The following is an 18,395-nucleotide window of genomic DNA, read 5'->3' as shown; positions in this document are numbered from 1 at the left end:
CAAATTCAACAAAGACAAACAGGACCGGATCTCGTTCGTAACCTGGGGACTGCCAGTACAGTAAAACCTCTAATATCTTGAACCTATGCCAGATAAGTGAATTTTCTGGTTGCATAATTGTTGACGGATAGGAGACATCAATTTTAAACTTTTGTATGGTTTACAAAAATATCTTCCATGATTATTTTTGACAGTTGTTCGAATTCTGGATAACAGGGATTTTACTGTATTTATTTACCAAACTCATTAGTGGCAGGGAATGGAAAGACCTCGCAGGACTGAAGTTTATTAATCGCCAACCATTACAACTCCATGCAGGCCAAAAATGTTGCTTACGAATCTTTATCTTTGCTACATAAAAAACGCTGCGCAACTCGCTGAGTTTCTCCAGCATTTCTGTGTGATCTACAATTACAGCATCCGCAGGTTTTCTTGTTCAACGTTGGATGTCAACTAATAAGTGGGCAGCTCGGCTTTTGGACACTGTGTGGTAACGTGCAGAAGTCCCGGAACAAGAGCCAACCCCATGCAACCCTGTGAATTTCATAGTATTTTATTGGGAGCAGCTTTTCCACAATATATAAATATATTAACACACATGAAAAATACAACTTCTAAGGCACCCAGAAAAGTGTCTGTACACCAATTACAAAAGCAGAAGACAATCTGTGTTGGTTTCGGTCATACACAAGTTAATCATCACCTGGTAGTTTCTAGAACATATAGATAATATATCTCCAGTAAGAAAAAGGGTGCCCACATCAAAAACAGATTGCTAAGAATTCTTAAATAAACACAGCCCCCGTTTACAAAAAAAACTTTTAAAACCCATCGTGTTCTGCTGTGGGATAAATACATATAACACATTTCCGACAGATATACAATTGAGCCTCTACAGGTTGCCATGGCATGACTGATCCTCTTGGTCAATGAAGTACACTTTCATTCTGTTTTTCCTCACCAGTGACACCGATTAGCCAAAAGGTAAGCTTCAATGTTCCTTGTGGCTGAGGTACAGTTCTCCCACGAAGTTCTTGAACAGACCTCACCAAAAATATCCACAATGTGAACAGCTTCCTTTAATTTTCAAAGGTAGGGCGTTTTTTTTAAAAAAAACGAGATTGGGCAAAACCATCAAAAAACAATATTACATTGGCACAAAGTGTTGAGGTTACATAGGCAGTTGTTGAAAAGAAACATCTACTTCAGGACAAAAGACTCTATAAAGAAGCAAAGCAACAGACCTTGGGTAACAATATAGAAAAGAACGTTTATCAGTTGAAAAAATATATATCGTCTTGCAATTTTGCCATATTTCGGTGATATGGTGCGTCAAATTCATCAACGCAGTTACAGAAGCAACTTCAGTGAGATGAAAATCAAGTGTACATCTTCCATGGAACTCGCGTGCAATTTATCCCTTATCTACAAGCTGTAGTTACCAGTGAATATAAAAAAAACTTAAACACAGCAGTTTACAACGAACACACTTCAGAGTGTTCTGCCCCTTCAATGTGACTTCTTATTTGATGTTTGTAAATACTGTGCAAGTACCTGGGTATGGACTGTTTTCTATTCAAGAAACACCCATGTATTTTTGCACAACTAAAATTAAACCAACAAAGATCTTTTGAACCCTTTTAAATTTAGTGACATAAGACCCATATCTTCTTGATAACATACTCCTCTGAGTCACTTAACAACAGCACACACACGGTGTCTGATTAGTGCATATTTCTTCAAATAAATAAGAAATGAATACCCACTACTACTCTTAGAGCATGAATATGACTTACTGGCTTTGGACCTCAAGCTGGTCTTATGATAGCAGTCAATATCAGAAAGATATTGGTGGGAAAAAAAGCACTTTGCAACCAGAATATTCGTTCTGTATTGTACAAATATTATATTTGGTATTCAAACCCTGCCTGTATACTTTTGTGATTCAGGATGGGGCAGTACTCAGCAGTAATAAGAGTGCATTTACAATATGATGACATAGGTAGTTGGGATCATTTCAAGAATAAAACTTAATAACATTCCCAGTAAGAGTCGCACATCATCATAAAAGTCCAAAAGAAAAAAAACATGTTCCATTAAACCTTATTGTTAAAGCTGAAAGAAATAATAAATAGATAAAATCTGTCATTGTTTTACTAGAGTTTGAAACTTCTGTAAAACAATCACCCAGAAGGTTTCCAAATAAAAATGTCACGATTTTAACATTATTTCTTCCTGTGTGTTCCCCTGATTGCTTAGTAATTAGGCAAAAGTTTTAAGTGAAAATCTACACCAATGAAATGCATTTATTACTTGAAGCTACATACAATCCTCATGAAAGAATGACCAATTAACCAGCGCCAACCCTCTGCTCACTAAACTGGTAAAAAAACAAGTCCAAATATACAACCGTGGCATTTTACATAACAGATCTTCCTTGTGCTGTGGGTTCAGAATGACTTAAAGTGTTATTTATAAACGCAACATTTGTTATAAATTGGGTAAACAGGTCTAGCTGGTTTGAGATGGAACGGTACTGGGACTCTTCAGGCCAGCTTTTAAGAAAAGAAATCACATGGCATAATTTGACAATGAGAATCAAAATAGCTGAAAATGCATGCAGAGGTGCTTTTGACGTATACCCTCTTGGGCATATCTGATGGATTGATTCAGTATTTATCGTGTTATCAAAGATATTTGCTGGCCAATTTGTAACAGTGAGCCCATCTGCCTGAGCACTGGACTCGTGAACATCAGTTATTAAGCCCATCAACTCCTTTCACCGACTCTGGAATAATGGAAAGTCGTTTCAAGTGTAACAGTGGCTTCAGACCTCATAGATCTTTTCCTGCAGGTAGCTAAACAGTGAATCCAATCCTTTAGAGGAACTCCACAGCTGCTTTAACATCTGGCATTCCCTTTCATTCACCTGTTCCAGGGCAGTTTTAAGAAAGCTGCGCACCAGACATTTCGATTCTTCCAGTACCTGAAGGTACAAGAAACCCCATTAGTCACTAATCAACAAAATACAAAAGGAAAAAAAAAACACTGTTGATGCTGCAAGTCTGAGATGAAACAGAAAATACTCGGCAGGCCAGGCGCAGGCAGAGAAACAAAGTCAATGTTTATTGGTGAATAACCTCTCAATGTAACTAGGATTGACAGAAGGTCAATAATTTGCAATATTAACTCTGCTTCACTCTTCACAGATGCCACCTGACTGGTTGAACCTATCAAACCAGCATTCTCTGTCATAGAGTAAAATCCTTTTAAGTGAATTTTCCGGTGGCTTGAGATTGCAAATTGCACGACTGGCGAACTAACAGTGAGGCGTACCAATTTTAAACTTGTATTTTTTATCTATTTATTTTCCGTAATATTTTTGCCAGTTGTTTGAATTCTGGATAATGGGGATTACTGTATTTGAGATTTTTAACACCATGCTCAGATGTGAAAGTGCTATGGCAGAGGGTCACGAGCTTCTCGAAAGCAGTTAATTTGGGGTGCAATCCACAAAAGGGCTGATGTACCTTGACAAAGGCCTCAGGCTGGAAATGTCGGCTATCATTTACATCCAATAATGCTGCGTGACGTGTTGAGCTTTTCCAGCACTTTTGTATTTGACCCAAGCAGATTTTATTCAGCAATCAACTTAAAATGATTTGGGGCGCCTGTTTTACTCTTACGTGGGAGAAAGATATTCCAAAATATGGCTGCTCTCAAGGTTGCATGTGATGTATGTGCTCTGACAATAAATGTGAACTTTGAACTCCGAGTCCTTTCAGGCCTGATTTGAACAAAGAACTCATGTCAAGATTGCAATAACAATGCTTTAGAGCAGGGGTGTCAAACTCAAATTCACAGAGGGCCAAAATTAAAAACTTGGATTAAGTCATGGGCCAAACTAAATATTTATTGAAAATTTTCAACAACATCTGCATGTTTTCTGTTCTTTCAACATATGTAATGTTAAACTTTTTCTTATTAAAATAAATGTTTAATAATAGTTTTGGTTAAACTCTTTCCAGAAGAAGCATTAACAAATGAGAAATAAAATATTCAATAAATAATATTTCTCTATAGCCTTTAAGCTCCTTTTAAATGTATTTTTATTCACAAGCCAACAAGTCAAAAAAATAACAACTTGCTTCAATGAAAATCCAATCTTTCAACTATGAACAGTCTAAAGTTAACCAAAGAAAATATTAATTCAAGCTTAGCTTGCTACGCTGTGATTTACTCTGATGCACCTGGGTCTAAACCAGATACTTAGCATCTCTTCTTAGATGCAAGTTCATCAAACTCTGGGGTCAGCGTCTGCCTCCCACCTGTCTTGAAAGGTCCTGTTTTCTGTCTTTCGTTTGGCCATTTTTCGTAAGGGGTTTATTACATGCGAGTTAGGCGACAGGTTGCAGATGTTAATGAAAGTAGAGGAGGTGGGGGCGATTAGCGGGCTGACGGGCCGGCGCCAACGCATTTGCAAAGCATTCTGGGATTTGTAGTATTAGCTGTGCATGCGCTATACTGATGCGGCGGCCAGCGGGCCAGCTCTAATACATATTTGATATGATCTTGCGGGCAAAATATAATTATATCACGGGCCAAATTTGGCCCGCGGGCCTGAGTTTGACATGTGTGCTTTAGAGCCTCAAGCAAGGTCCCTGAAATCAAACCTCTCATTCAGGATAAATTGAAGTTAAGTTGAGAAGGGAATACAATCCCCATTGCGAGGCATGTTTCATCATTTAAGTTTGGCACTACCGTTAAGTTTGGTGGTTCGTACAACACTGCTACAGCGCCCACAACCGGGGTTTGAAGCAGGTGCTGTCTGGAAGGAGTTTGTACGTTGTCTGCATGGGTTTTCTCTGGGTGGTCCAGTTTCCTCCCACTTTCCAAAATGTGCGAGGTTGTACGTGAACTGGGTGGCGTGGGCTGAAGGAGTCTGTTACCGTGCTGTACGTCTAAACTTAAATACTATTAATTTATTTATTCAAGTTTTCTTTCCAAAGTGGATGACATCATTTACTGTTGTGTTTAATCATTCCTGCAGCCACCTCAACCCTCACCGACAGATCTAGCCCAACTCACTTTTATTTCTACTGGAAGTGTCAATTCACCTGTCCTGTTAAAAGCCTTTAATTTTATCTCATCATCTTTCCTCAGTCAAAATCTATTTGCTGATGCATCTTTCCCAATTACCATTATCCCAGCGACTACCTTGTACGATTGTCTCTCCCCCCCCACTTTGATTTCCAAAACACCACCTCACCTGGAGCATCTTCTATTTGCAAATGAGATTTTCTCCTTTCGGACTCCTGTCCTTAAGTTTCCATCCCCCTGTCAAGCTGGTATAACCCTTCCCCAAGAGCAGAACTGAACAATTTTACACTTTTTATTTACTGCAAAGTAGAAGCCGATTCTGGACATCTCTTTCTTTTTCAAACGTTTCAGATTAATAAACAGAAGAATGATGCAGAGAGATGGGGATGGCATCAAGAACAGTTAAAATGTACAAACACAGACATCGAGCAACATATGCAAACTGAGCCTCCCAATCTCTTAAAGGCCAAACATGAAAAGGAATCAAATTTTATTACAAAAATATCCCCCTAACTAAGAAACAAAACAAAAATGAAAACAAAAATGTTTCAGTGGTTAAACAATTATTTTGTAGTTAATTCCACTCCTCTGCACTCACACGAAAAGATGTTGAACAGGATTCGGAAAGGACCAACATGCACCGTATGAAAATGTTGAATAAACGGCCTCCATGTTTCTTCAAATTTAATCGAAGGGTCAACAGTACCACTTCTGATGTTTTCTAAACATAAACATGCGATAGTTTGGAAACCCATTGAAACACATTAGATGGTTTTGGGTCTTTCCATTTGAGTAGAATGGATCTCCTAGCTACTAAAGTAACAAATGCAATTACACGACAAGTTGAAGCAGATCAGTGGCCAGAGCCCAAAACTGGTCGTCCAACAAGTGCAGTAAAAGAACGAGGTTGTAGGTCAATGAGCAAAACTGCTGAAATAATATCTTAAATATCTTTCTAATATTTTTTTCAGGTGAAGGGCTGGACTAAAACATATGTGTCAGGGAAGCCACCTCAGAATGACATCTGTCAGATAGGGTTTATATGGGAGTGAAAACGAGCTTGCTTGTCCTTGGACAAATGGGCCCTAATGAACCACCTTCAACTGTACCAAAGAATGTTGAGCACACATTGAAGAAGTGTTAACTAATTGGAGAATTTTCTCCACATCTCTAAAGGCCAGCAGTTCTCAACCTTTGTCTTTCCATTCACATACCACTTTAAGTAATCCCTATGCTATCAATGCTCTGTGATTAGTAAAGGATTGCTTAAGGTGGGATGTGAGTGGGAAGGGAAGGTTGAGAATCACTGCTCTAGACCCAATTGTTACCAAAATATTTTGCTTGAGAAAAATTCAGAATTATTCAGGATGAAGTTGAGGTTTCTAAAGTAATTTCCTTCGTAATTCCTTAGACAATCCAATGGGTTTTCAGATTATCTTAATTCCTCTCTCCATGGAACTGTTTCTTTTCTATTAAGTCCTGCTTACTGATTGATGTACAGTGACATTCAGTGGAGAAATCAGGTGCAACTTGTCTAACTGTAGAAGTCCCACCTCCCTCAGAATTGCCTCCTTCCTACCTGTGTCGATGGGAACCGATGTGGATCACAATCTCTGCCTCTTCACCCTGCCCTATGAGGATGCTTGACCCTGGCACCATGGAGGCAACACACCACCCTGTGGTTTTTTATTGATTTCCACAGATTTAAATCATAAAATTATTGCTCTCTCCTGTACAGTTGAGATTATAAATGATTAGAGGAGTAAAATTGGATTAGGTCCAGCTGCACTGAAATAATTGTCACAGTGTGAATAATTTGGAAAAAAAAATCTTCGTATTTCTTTCATTATAAGCCCCGGAGATCGATATGACTGAGCTTGATGGTATTTTGATTTTTTGCTAATCCCTTCTCTCAGCTAAAAATATTCCGAGGATCAAAGTCTTATCTGTGCCTGAATGATCCCCATGCCAGTCCCAAGCCAAGGCGTGATCCATCCACCTGGCACCAACAATGATGTGTAGAAGATTAATTTATCCTCAGATGAAATCAGTGTTCATTTTGCTGATCTGGAGGTGATAAGGTGTCCCCTCATACAAACCAACAATGGTTGGACCACTTTCTCATTCAACCTGAGCTACATAATGTTGACTGACTGGCAAAGATGAGGGAACATATGGTTCGGCCTTGGTTGTGCCTGGGAGGAATAAGTCACTGTGACTAAGGGCTGTATTATTCAGGTTCCTGTGATGTTCCCACATGATCTGCTTTTAGTGTTGCTTCCAATGTCGATCACATTGTTAAAATGCTTTGTATTCTGGTATTTTGTAATTGTAATTTGTAATTGTATTTTGTAACTCTAATTTGCCTGGGGTGAGATATAACAGTACTACCAAATAACAAAACACTTCACAGCTCTGTTGACATGAAGTACAAATGCCCATCTGTTTGACACAATAACTCACTCAGTCAGTGCTTGACTGTCCAGTATTTAAATTTGAGGTGGATCGATCACATATTTTCACGTTGCTGAGATTTGGAATTCCTAAAGCACTAGTATATGTTCAAGTTTAAGATCATCTAGCTATGACCAGATGAAATGGTGTTTCTCTGGACCACAGTGCACACACATGCACACAAAATACACAGCACATAATCATTGCATATACACATCATGATATAATTTAAGATAAATATATTGACTCGGTTACAGGATACGGTTCATCAATCTCACAGTCTGCGGGAGAAGTTACAGTACAACTCCGATGATCCAAAATGGTCGGGACCGGGCCTAGTCTTGAGTTATAAGGAGAGTCTACGGCGATTTTCCCTGGGGCTGAAGGGTATGGCGGATAAACTTTTTTTTTCGGAGAACTGGTCATTTTTAAAAAACAGCCCAGTCGTAACAGCAAATCACTTGTAACAGTGTTTAAACAACAAGAAGCAACAAAGGAAGGCCTTTTAAGCATTAAAATAATGCTAAATTCTCACCAAAAAAAATGTTGGCCGCGGCCGATTCCCTGACACGACCCCACTGCTGCCTCCAGTCCCCGAGGAGGTTTCCTGGGCTGGGGAAACACTCACTGGCGAGTAGGCGGGCTCCTGTCTCTCCGGAGCTCCCGACGTCCAAGTCCTCCCCTAGGCCTATCACACATGCACACTGGGGAGTCGGTATGCGGTAGTAGGCTGATGGGAGGGTGCGGAGTCGGCGTCGGGAACTCTGCTGTGCCGAGGAGAGAGGGAGGGAAGGGGATAAGAGAGAAGGGGAGGGAACGTCACTGAGTCCAAGGTCCCACTCCTGCCGGGAGGCCGCTCTCCTTGATGATGCCAGGACAAGGGATTCTTCTGACCACTTGTGGCTGGGAGACAGTGATGCGCAGTTTGAGAGGGAGAGATGGAGAGAAAAATCAATAGGGGAAGGTAAAAAAAAGAAATGGAAAGAGAGAGGGGAGGGAGTATCCTGAAATGAGGACAATCGACGTTTTAATTTCACGTCAAGCGAATTTCTTTTAACCTGCGAAGTCAGTTCGGCTCCGGAAAAAAATTTGGATAAATGAGGATTTTGGGGATTCTGATTTTGCATCATTAGGAGTTGTACTGTATTTCCCAGCCTGGCAGGTCTGATTTTAATGCTTCTGCCCCTCCTTTCTGATGGTAATGGGTCAAAGATAGCAGTCAGCAAAGAGGCATAGAGGCAGACCACAACTGGACCAATTCTGGTCGTCAGATGGAGGTCATTGAGCTGGAAAGGGTGCAGACGAAGGGAGTGGAGGGCTTGAATTATAAGGAGAGGCTACGGCTATTTTCACTGGACCACAAGGGGCTGAAGGGTATCTTTACAGATGCATTTCAAATCATGGGGGGGGGGGGGGCAGCATAAGTAATGTCAATTGTCACAGTCTTTTATCCCAGGGTTGGGGAGTCTATAGGGCATTGGCTTAAGGTGAGAGCAGAAAGATTTAAAAGGAATCTGACTGACGACTTTTTCATACAGAGGGTGGTGGGTCTATGAAATGAGCTTCCAGAGACGGGTCCAATTAAGATGCTGAAAATACTTTGAGACGTTTGCATGGATAGGAGATGTGCCAACTGCAGACAAACGTGACAAATTGGTTGGCGAGCACAAGATGGCGATGGGCCTGTTTCCATGCCGTACAATTCTATCATCGGTCAAGGTAGGGTTTACCTCAATTAATAAAAATCCACGTACATGAAGTTAGATTTAAGGGAGTGAGTGCTGGTTCTGAGGAAAATCAATGAAATTCCTCAGAGGTTTGAATGGGACTCATGCCTTTCCCTCAAACATTCCTCAGTTACATTACACTCCTGCCCAATGACAAGCATTGAGCGATCAGAGTCGACCGTAGAGTGAGTTGATCATTTCTTTTATTCCGTTGTTCACCTTCCACTATTCCTATTTCTTTCATGAAGTACATCGCATTTCATTATTTCCTCAAGGGATCACAAATCCTGAAGTTCTTCCCAGTATTGCATTCTCTGGTGGGCCAATGCAGATCTGCATTTCGACAAGTTCTGGCTGACCATTCTGATCAGAATAAAGCTGCAAAGAAATCCGCAAATATTTTCGCATCAATTAAACCAATCTCTCCGTGAGCATAGCTCTGGTGATTGGCTGTACAATGGAAACAGGACAAGTCCAATCATTTCATACTGAAATATTTTGGGCCATGTTGGAGGGGACTTTGATCCCACCTTTCTATCTTTTAAGGTCACCGTTTATTCACACACTTTAGGTTGAAGATCCAACTGCGCTGGGTAGGTCACATCTCCAGAATGGAGGACCATCACCTTCCCAAGATCGTGTTATATGGCGAGCTCTCCACTGGCCACCATGTCAGAGGTGCACCAAAGAAGAGGTACAAGGACTGCCTAAAGAAATCTCTTGGTGCCTGCCCCATTGACCACCGCCAGTAGGCTGATCTCGCCTCAAACCGTGCATCTTGGCGCCTCACAGTTCGGCGGGCAGCAACCTCCTTTGAAGAAGACCGCAGAACCTACCTCACTGACAAAAGACAAAGGAGGAAAAACCCAACACCCAACCCCAACCCACCAATTTTCCCCTGCAGCCACTGCAACCGTGTCTGCCTGTCCCGCATCGGACTTGTCAGCCACAAACGAGCCTGCAGCTGACGTGGACATTTACCCCTCCATAAATCTTCGTCCGCGAAGCTAAGCCAAAGAAGAAGAAGAAGGATGTGTACATGGAGGTGAGGGGGTTGGAGGGTTATTGGTGGAGAGCGGGAGGTTTGAGGTAGTGGTGTTGTTCTAGTGAACTGGTGCGGACTCGAAAGGCCGAGATGGCCTGTTTCCGCTTCATAAATGGTTATATGGTTAGGATGAGGAGATTTGGGTAAACTACAAAACCAGTCTGGTTATCATCTGTACAATGTAGGGATAAAATAAGCAACACTCAGTGGACAATGAATGGATTTTCCGATTCAATAACTACAATCTGAAACAGGGCCCAGATATAAACCTGGGTTTCATAAATGGCTTTATCACAATCTAGGATGTCACGATACAACAAAAACTAGACTGAGATGCATAGACGATTTTAAGGGGAGTCCATTTTGATTGACGTATTTCTTGTTATAGGTTGGTGTGGGGCTTGGTTTGAGGGGTACCATCACTTTTTTTCACATTTTGAGCGGAGATGTGACAACTGATTCACTGCTCATCACATAAACATAAAAAGATGTTTCCTTTAATTAGAGCATCTGCGTGTGTTGACATGAGCCCAGTGCAATTCAATTTTGTCAAGTGGACATCGGCACCTGATTTCTCCACTGAATGTCACTGTACATCAATCAATAAGCTGGACTTCATAGAAAAGAAACAGTTCCGTGGAGAGAGGAATTAAGATAATATGAAAACCCATTGGGTTGTCTAAGGAATTACGAAGGAAATTACTTTAGAAACCTCAACTTCATCCTGAATAATTCTGAATTATTTTTAATTCAGCTTATCTCCAACCTTCACTTCATTCTTAATGCCTTTAATTATATTACTTTGGCTGCCTTCCAGCTGAGTCCCCATTCTTCAATGAGCTCACTGTGCAACTAGCTCATACAACCTAGGAGGAATTTTTGTTGCTTTTACACTTTGGTTTCTGCCAGAGATTTAAAAAAAATCTCAGGTCAACCTCTGCAAGTTGCGGGATGGTATTCCAGGTTCACATTACCCCTCAAGGGGTTTATTTTCCCCCCAGGACTCTCCCTCAACGTCATGCCAAATGAAAATCAATAAACAGCAGATGCTGAAAATCTGAAAAAAAAAACCAGAATGTACTAGAAACACAACCCCTCCTCACTCGTCAGGAAGGTGCAAGTATCTGCAATTCCTTGGAAGGCGGACGTGGGCAAGGCTACCGGCCACCATTCTGTCAACCTTCCACAGAGTTCTATTGGCTGCATCACAGTTGTTTGAGAGAATCAATCTACAGGTCAATCTACAGGATCATAAAAGTAGCAGAGAGAAAAACATGTCTCCCTTCCTCCACCCCCCTCCCCCCCCCCATCAATGTTAATTATCAGGATTGTTCTGTAAATAGCAGCGAGGACCCCCTACCACCCCGCACATAGCGTCAGGAAAGAGATGCAGAAGTATTAAGAGTCAGAAAAACCAGGTTGAGAAACAGCTTCTTCCCATAAGCAGTGAGAATGGTGAATAATGGATGAACTTCTAAGATAACTGTTAGAGACTCTACTATTCATTCATATTTATTTTAAATAATGTACTGTGTATATGTTTCGTTTGTCTGTATGTGTGTACGTCCGTGTGAGCATTTGCACTGTGGGCTAAAGAACGATGTTTTGCTTTATTGTACTGGTATAATTGGATGATGAATAAACTTGAACGTGAAAGAAACAGTTAATATTTCCTACTGAAACTCTGATCTGCTGGGTATTTCTAGCATTTTCAGTATTTGTCCCAATTCTAGTCAGAGACTAGAAGAGTTCCACATGGATCTGTTCTTGGACCTTGGACCCCTGCTCTGTGATTTTTGTGGGTGACCTAGATGAAGAGGCGGAGGATGGGCCAGTAAGTTTGCAGACGATGTGAAATTTGGAGGAGTTGTGGATGGAGCTGAAGGTTATTGCAGGTTACAAAAGGATATAGACAGGATGCAGAGTTGGGAGGAAAAGTGGCAGATGGAGTTCAATCCGGATAAAAGAGATGCACTTTGAAAGGTCAAAGCAGAAGGCTGAGTACACAGTTAATGGTCAGTTTCTTAAGAGTGTGGATGAACAGAGGGACCTTGGGGTCCAAATCCATACATCCCTCCAGGCCGCTGCACAGGTTGATAGGATAGTTAAGAAGGCCTATGGGATGCTGGGCTTCATTAATAGGGGGATTGAGTTCAAGAGTAAAAAGGTCATGTTGCAACTCAACAAATCTCTAGTGAGATCACATTTTGAGGACTGTGTTCAGTTCTGGTCACCTCATTATAGGAATGATGTGGAAGCTATGGAGAGGGTGCAGAGGAGATTTACCAGAATGTTGGCTGAATTGGAAAATAAGTCTCATGAGGCAAGGTTAGCAGAGCTAAGACTTTCCCCTTTGGAACAAAGAAGAATGAGAGGAGACTTATTTGAGGTATATAAGATAATGAGAGGCATCGATAGGGTGAACAGCCAGCACCTGTTTCTCAGGGCAGGAATGGCAAACACCAGGGGACATCTCTATACAGTGAAGGGATGGAAATTTAGGGGAGACATCAGGGGTATGATTTTTACACCCAGAATTGTGGGTGCATGGAATGCCTTGCCAGGGGTGGTGGTGGAGGCTGAAACATTAGCCTCCAGGCAGGCAAATGGATGAAATAAAAATAGAGGGTTAGGAGGTAGGAAGGGTTTAGTACTTTTTTTTTGGAAGGAATATACTGGTCGGCACAATATCGAAGACCGAAGGGTCTGTACCGTGCTGTAGTGTTTGATGTTCTACATCCTACTTGTGTAGATTTACTGAGAAAAAACACCAACTGTTGTCCTCCAGACTCCTCTTATTTCCGATAATTTCTAATGATGCCTCCCTGTAACCCAAGAACCCTGCTTTGGTGCCTCACTGCCTTTGAAAGGAAAGGTTTATAACTAATGTTTAAACAATGAACTTGATACGATTAGTTAAGAACAGAGGATCAAGGAGCGCAAACAGGTTGTCGACCCAGTAACCACATTTCAGATAAGGAGGGTACTTGCTGACCTTTGAAAATTGCTTCGAAAAATAATAACAAACCAGAAATTGTTGGAAACAGTCTGCAGCACCTGTGAAAGGGTCAAACTGTCCATTTCTATTCTGATGACCAATCAGATTCTTTCCTTCAGCTCAATGACAGGAAATATTCCTGTCAATTGTACCTCTACTGCTTTGGAGTCCATTGAATTTGGGGTTTCACTCCATTGTTCCTGAAGTGGATAACTCTGAAATCACTGCTGATCGATTCAATTCGATTGAACGTTGGAATTCACAATCCACTCCCCTTGTCATCATACCTTGGCAACCTCTGTCTCCTTTCCTCCAGTTCTCCATCCACTTCACTCTCCGTTCACAGAGCCACCCCCCCTCCACCTTTTGTTGTTGTGCCCTCCCTCCCTTATCCACCTATTACCTCCTGCCTGTGAGCCTGTGCTCCTCCCCCTGCGCTTCCCTCTCACCATTTTGTTCAGGTGCCTGCCTACATTTTGCTCACACTTTGATGAAGGGCTCAAGTCCGAAACGTTGATTATGTATCTTTATCTTTGCTGTATAAAGCATGCTGCTTGACAGACCGAGTTTCTCCAGCGTCGTGTTTTTACTTCAACCATGGCATCTGCAGACTTTTGTGTTTTACCCCCTTGTCGTGAAAAATGTGTTAATGTTGATTACACCCTGTTGTGTCTTCTGCATGAGCAGCTTAATGTCTCCTCGTTGATATCAGTACAAGCTCACAACTACATTGCACCTTTAACATTGCTATCACAACCAGTGAACTATTTCACGTAACAGCTTTTTGATGAAATATATTACACATATTTTAGGATACGTGTCCTTTTATTTGCAAAGAAAGGCCCGGCAGGTAATTTTGGATTTGTAAATCATATTCACTAACATGAGTAAATAAAGAGGAACCAACAAAGACCATTTACTCATCTGTCTAGTTTACCATCCCATAATATCACGGTAGGTATCAATGACCCTTAATTCTCCTCATGTACAAACCCACAAACATGTCGGTGTTGAATTTACTCTGTGGATGAGCACCTACATCCCTTGGGGATGAGAATTCCAAAGATTTACAGGCAGCTAAGTAAAAACAGTTCTTCTCAGATCTGTCCTGAATGGCCAATCTACTCTTCTGAAGCTCCTCAGTCTTTTCTCATCTCATGCCAAACCTTCATCCCAGAAACTAATCTGGTGAAACTACACTGTTTCTTCTTCCAATGGCACGGAGATTAAACCAACGCACAATACCCCCACTGTGGTCTCACCAAAACCGTGTCCAATCTTAGCCATTGCACTGAAGGACAACACATCATTTGCCTTCCAGGTTGGCTGTGTGACCTTCATGTTAACATCCTGCTTTATGTTGACCATCAAATTAAGATAACAGTTTTCCACCAAACTTCAAGTTCAGGTTATTGTTACATGTACAGGGCCCTCCATAATGTTTGGGACAAAGACACCTTTTTCCTTTATTTGTCCCTGTGCTTCACAGTTTTCAATTTGTAATCGAACAATTCACATGTGATTAAACTGCACATTCCAGATTGAAAAACAAGCCTCATAATGACTTCTTTGACTTTCATTAACATTTGGCACAACTCTGGTCCTCATGTTAAAAGAAGGCCACTACAGACTCCAAAGGTGGTTAAAAGCTTAGAAGCAAACCCAGCTCTTTTATACCTGCACCACTGAAGCCATTAAACATAGCCGAGTCCTCACAAACACCTGTGAAACCAAATGTCCCAAACATTATGGTGCCGTGAAATGAGGGGAACTATGTATAAAATGTGCTGTGATTTGTACATGGTCAAACCAAAATGTCGACAAATAACCTTGAATACAATCTGGAATGTGCACTTCAATAACATGTGAATTGTTTGATGACAAATTTAAAACTGGACAGCACAGGGGCAAATAAAGGGGGGAAAAAAAACAGTCTTTGCCCCAAACATTATGGAGGGCACTGAATGAAGATGTAGTGCTAGAGTTTGTTTTGTGAGCAGTCCAGCTAGTCATCTCATATATTGTTCAAATAAGACAACACAAAAGGGCAGTGGGGTGTTTAGCGCCATCTCTCTGACAGAAACCAGCAATCCAGGTTCAAATCAGGTGCTGTCTGTAAGTTTATATGTTCTCTCAGTGAGTCCCCCCCACCCCATCCAGTTTCCTCCCAACTTCCAAAGACATACAGGGTTAATTGGACACATAGGTGGACTTTTGTGGGCTGTATCTCTCAATTATTAAATAGAAGGGCAGAGTTACAGAGAGCGCTCAGAAGTAACACCCCAAAGGCAGCATGCTGAGATTCATTCAGGAGGCTGACAGAATAGAGGGCGGTAGAAAGAGAAGGTCTGGCGGGAGCAGATCACAAAGCCTCACCACGCTTCCCCGTCATTTGCCTCACCTGTTCCCTACCATTGAATTCAGATTCACCCCTGCCAGGAACATCAGGGCCCAAGGCACATCTTAAGCTGTAAAGTAATTTGTAAGTGATGAATACACTTGCCACTGCACTGCATGACGCCATTTCCTTCACCCGCAGCATCACTTCTTGACTGAATGTGGTTGGCCAGAAGACTTGAGATACCAGTCCCCTACTGCAGGCTTCCTGTGCTGTTAACTTTCTCCCACAGAACAGCATTTCGTTTGCCTGATAGAAGAAAATACAGTTATTTAAAAAAATATTTTATTCCTGGCAGGATCGGGAGTGCCTCAAGGCTGGACTAAAAAATTCATGGCAAATGGGGAATTATTTTAATTAAGTAATAATGTCCTTCAGTTCCAGATCCTCCCACAAGAGGAAATATTCTCTCCACATCCACCCTGTCAGCGCTTCTCAGGATCATCGATGTGTCCAATCAAATTCCCACCACACTTCTAATAATAGATAATGGTTTAGCCTGTCCCCCATAATTATTCCAGCTATTGGCCAAATAAACCTGTGAACCCGCTTTCACTCTTTTTCCAAAGTCTGAGTGAGATACAGGAGAGACTGGAGATGCTGGAATCTGTTGCAACGAATCATCTGCTGGAGGAACTCTACAGGTCAAGCAGCATCTGTGATGGTTAGCGTTTCGGTCCGGACTCAATGAAAGAATCTGACCTGCAACGCTGACTGCATGTTTTCTCTCACTGACCCGCTGAGTTCTTCTAGCAGAATGAATTTTATTTTGGGTTTTCTTAAGTTGTGTGATTTAAAAACATGACCAAGGCCACTTCTTTTAGCTCATTTGGGGAAATTTTTTGGGTTTTCTTAAGTTGTGTGATTTAAAAACATGACCAAGGCCACTTCTTTTAGCTCATTTGGGGAAATTTAAGTTGCACATACAGTAAGCCACCCATCAACTGATCTAAAAAAAATATCCTTTATCAAATGACTGTGGAGCAGGCACGGACATGGTTTACTTGTTCAAATCCGGAGAAGGCTCACAAAAGGCAAAGAAAAGCTCAACAGGTCCAGCCCTGACGCTTGTGCTCCAGATGAATTTCCTTCTGGTTCCTCCTTAGGGGCTCAGCAGAAGCAGGTTTAAAGACTTGTTTGGAGAAGCGTGTCTCTGGAAGGCTGGCGTGTAAACAAACAGAGACCTCACACCCACTGTTGTCTCATTCCAATATCTTTAATGAATGAGAATGGTTTTGGAGTTATTTAAAAAAAAATTGGAAAATGTGGAGCCTTTACTTGGATTTAAAATTTTGAACTTTCTTAGGCCTTAATCCATGGCATTTCATTATGTTATTGATGGGTGAATCTGCTTCCTTTCTTTTTTCTATGTTTGGGGTTGGGGGTAGTAGGGAGGGGTATTGGGATGGATGGGAGGGAGGGGGAATTTGGTATATTCCACATTGTTTTTTGTATATGGAGATCATATTAAAATATATTTAAATGTCATGTGGCTTAAAATTTTAAATAAAGTATTCAAAAAAATAAAGAGAATGGAGGCAGGTATATCCAGTGACTCAGACCCACACACGTTTAGTGCTTCAGGTTTCCAATGACTGGAATGAGCTCAGATCAATGAAAGCTTCTTGAAGAGTTCTTGAACTGATCAGCCCAAGGTCATTGCACCCAGCCAATTCCAGTCTTGCAGATCACCTTTTCAGAATTGTGGTTCTTTCTTCTGGCAAGTTCAGATTTTAAGCTGCATCTCTGATTTAGCCCCCTCCATGCACACCGTTTGTTACCCATGAGCCTTCAACAGCTCCCTTCAGCTGATCACAGAGCTCCCACTTGGTTTTCTCCACCTCTCCCCAAGTTCTCCTTACAACTTGCTTCATCTCAATTCCCCCCCCCCCCCCAATTCTGATGAAAGACCATCTGAAACATTCAGCAATATATCCATCTCTCTTGATTCTGCCCGACCAGCTGAGTATTTCCACTGTGCGCCATTTTACTTCAGATTTCCAGCATCTGCAGTGTTTTGGTTTTGAACTTTAGTTCCCTGTTGGTTTCAACTTGCATAACTTTCATCCAGTTCTTTTTTTTAATGGTTTGTGATATGTTCCATGAAAAAAAAATAATGATTATAATTTCAACTTAAAGCCAACAAACATCAGAAAGATTCAGTGGTCCAGCAAAACAATACATATCTTAATATACAGTATTGGGGTGCACACTGACAAAGTTTTTTTATATTTAATGGATGATATTATTCTGATAAGAGGAACTTACTAGAGCAATTCCCATTATCTGTGGAAAGGTGTATGAAGAACATCCAGCTGGTGTTAATCGTATGGTTGCATATGGAGTCTGGAACCAGGCTTTTTCACTGGCCCACACAATGTCACAGAGTGGAAGGATTGAGGCTCCCAGTCCCAAAGCTGGTCCATTAACTGCCACCACAATCGGCTTCTTGAACTGGATGAAGGCATTCACAAAGTCTCTGGAAGAGAAAACAAAACAGCAAATACAGGTAGTCCCTGACTTGTGACCTATGCAACTTTCATCCATCTGTTCATAAGACGGAATTGAAAAAAATAAATAAAAAATATAAAATTTACGCGGTTTATGTTGTACTTGACAAGCTATAACAGGAATATAGGGCATGTCAGAGCCAAAATGTGAGTACTTATCTTG

At 41.3% G+C, this 18,395-nt stretch overlaps 1 protein-coding gene across 8 annotated transcripts in view; it reads right to left on the bottom strand.

Annotated features, from left to right (window-relative positions):
• Positions 1-537: 537 nt before the first annotated feature.
• Positions 538-18,395, bottom strand: part of LOC138745045 (chromodomain Y-like protein 2) — a 317,440-nt gene continuing 299,582 nt past the window's right edge. For all 8 annotated transcript variants that reach the window (XM_069902105.1, XM_069902107.1, XM_069902106.1 and 5 more), the window contains 3 exons: positions 17,991-18,201; positions 15,828-15,971; positions 538-2,986 (listed from right to left, as the gene is read on the bottom strand). In XM_069902105.1, the coding sequence (XP_069758206.1) occupies positions 2,828-2,986; positions 15,828-15,971; positions 17,991-18,201 (514 nt within the window). In that variant the 3' untranslated portion in view covers positions 538-2,827. The remainder of the gene's footprint in view (positions 2,987-15,827; positions 15,972-17,990; positions 18,202-18,395) is intronic.

The sequence above is a fragment of the Narcine bancroftii genome, chromosome 10, assembly GCF_036971445.1.
Source record: "Narcine bancroftii isolate sNarBan1 chromosome 10, sNarBan1.hap1, whole genome shotgun sequence".
NCBI lineage: Eukaryota > Metazoa > Chordata > Chondrichthyes > Torpediniformes > Narcinidae > Narcine > Narcine bancroftii.
Note: the sequence above shows the minus strand (reverse complement) of the source record. Positions and strands in the feature narration are given on the sequence as shown.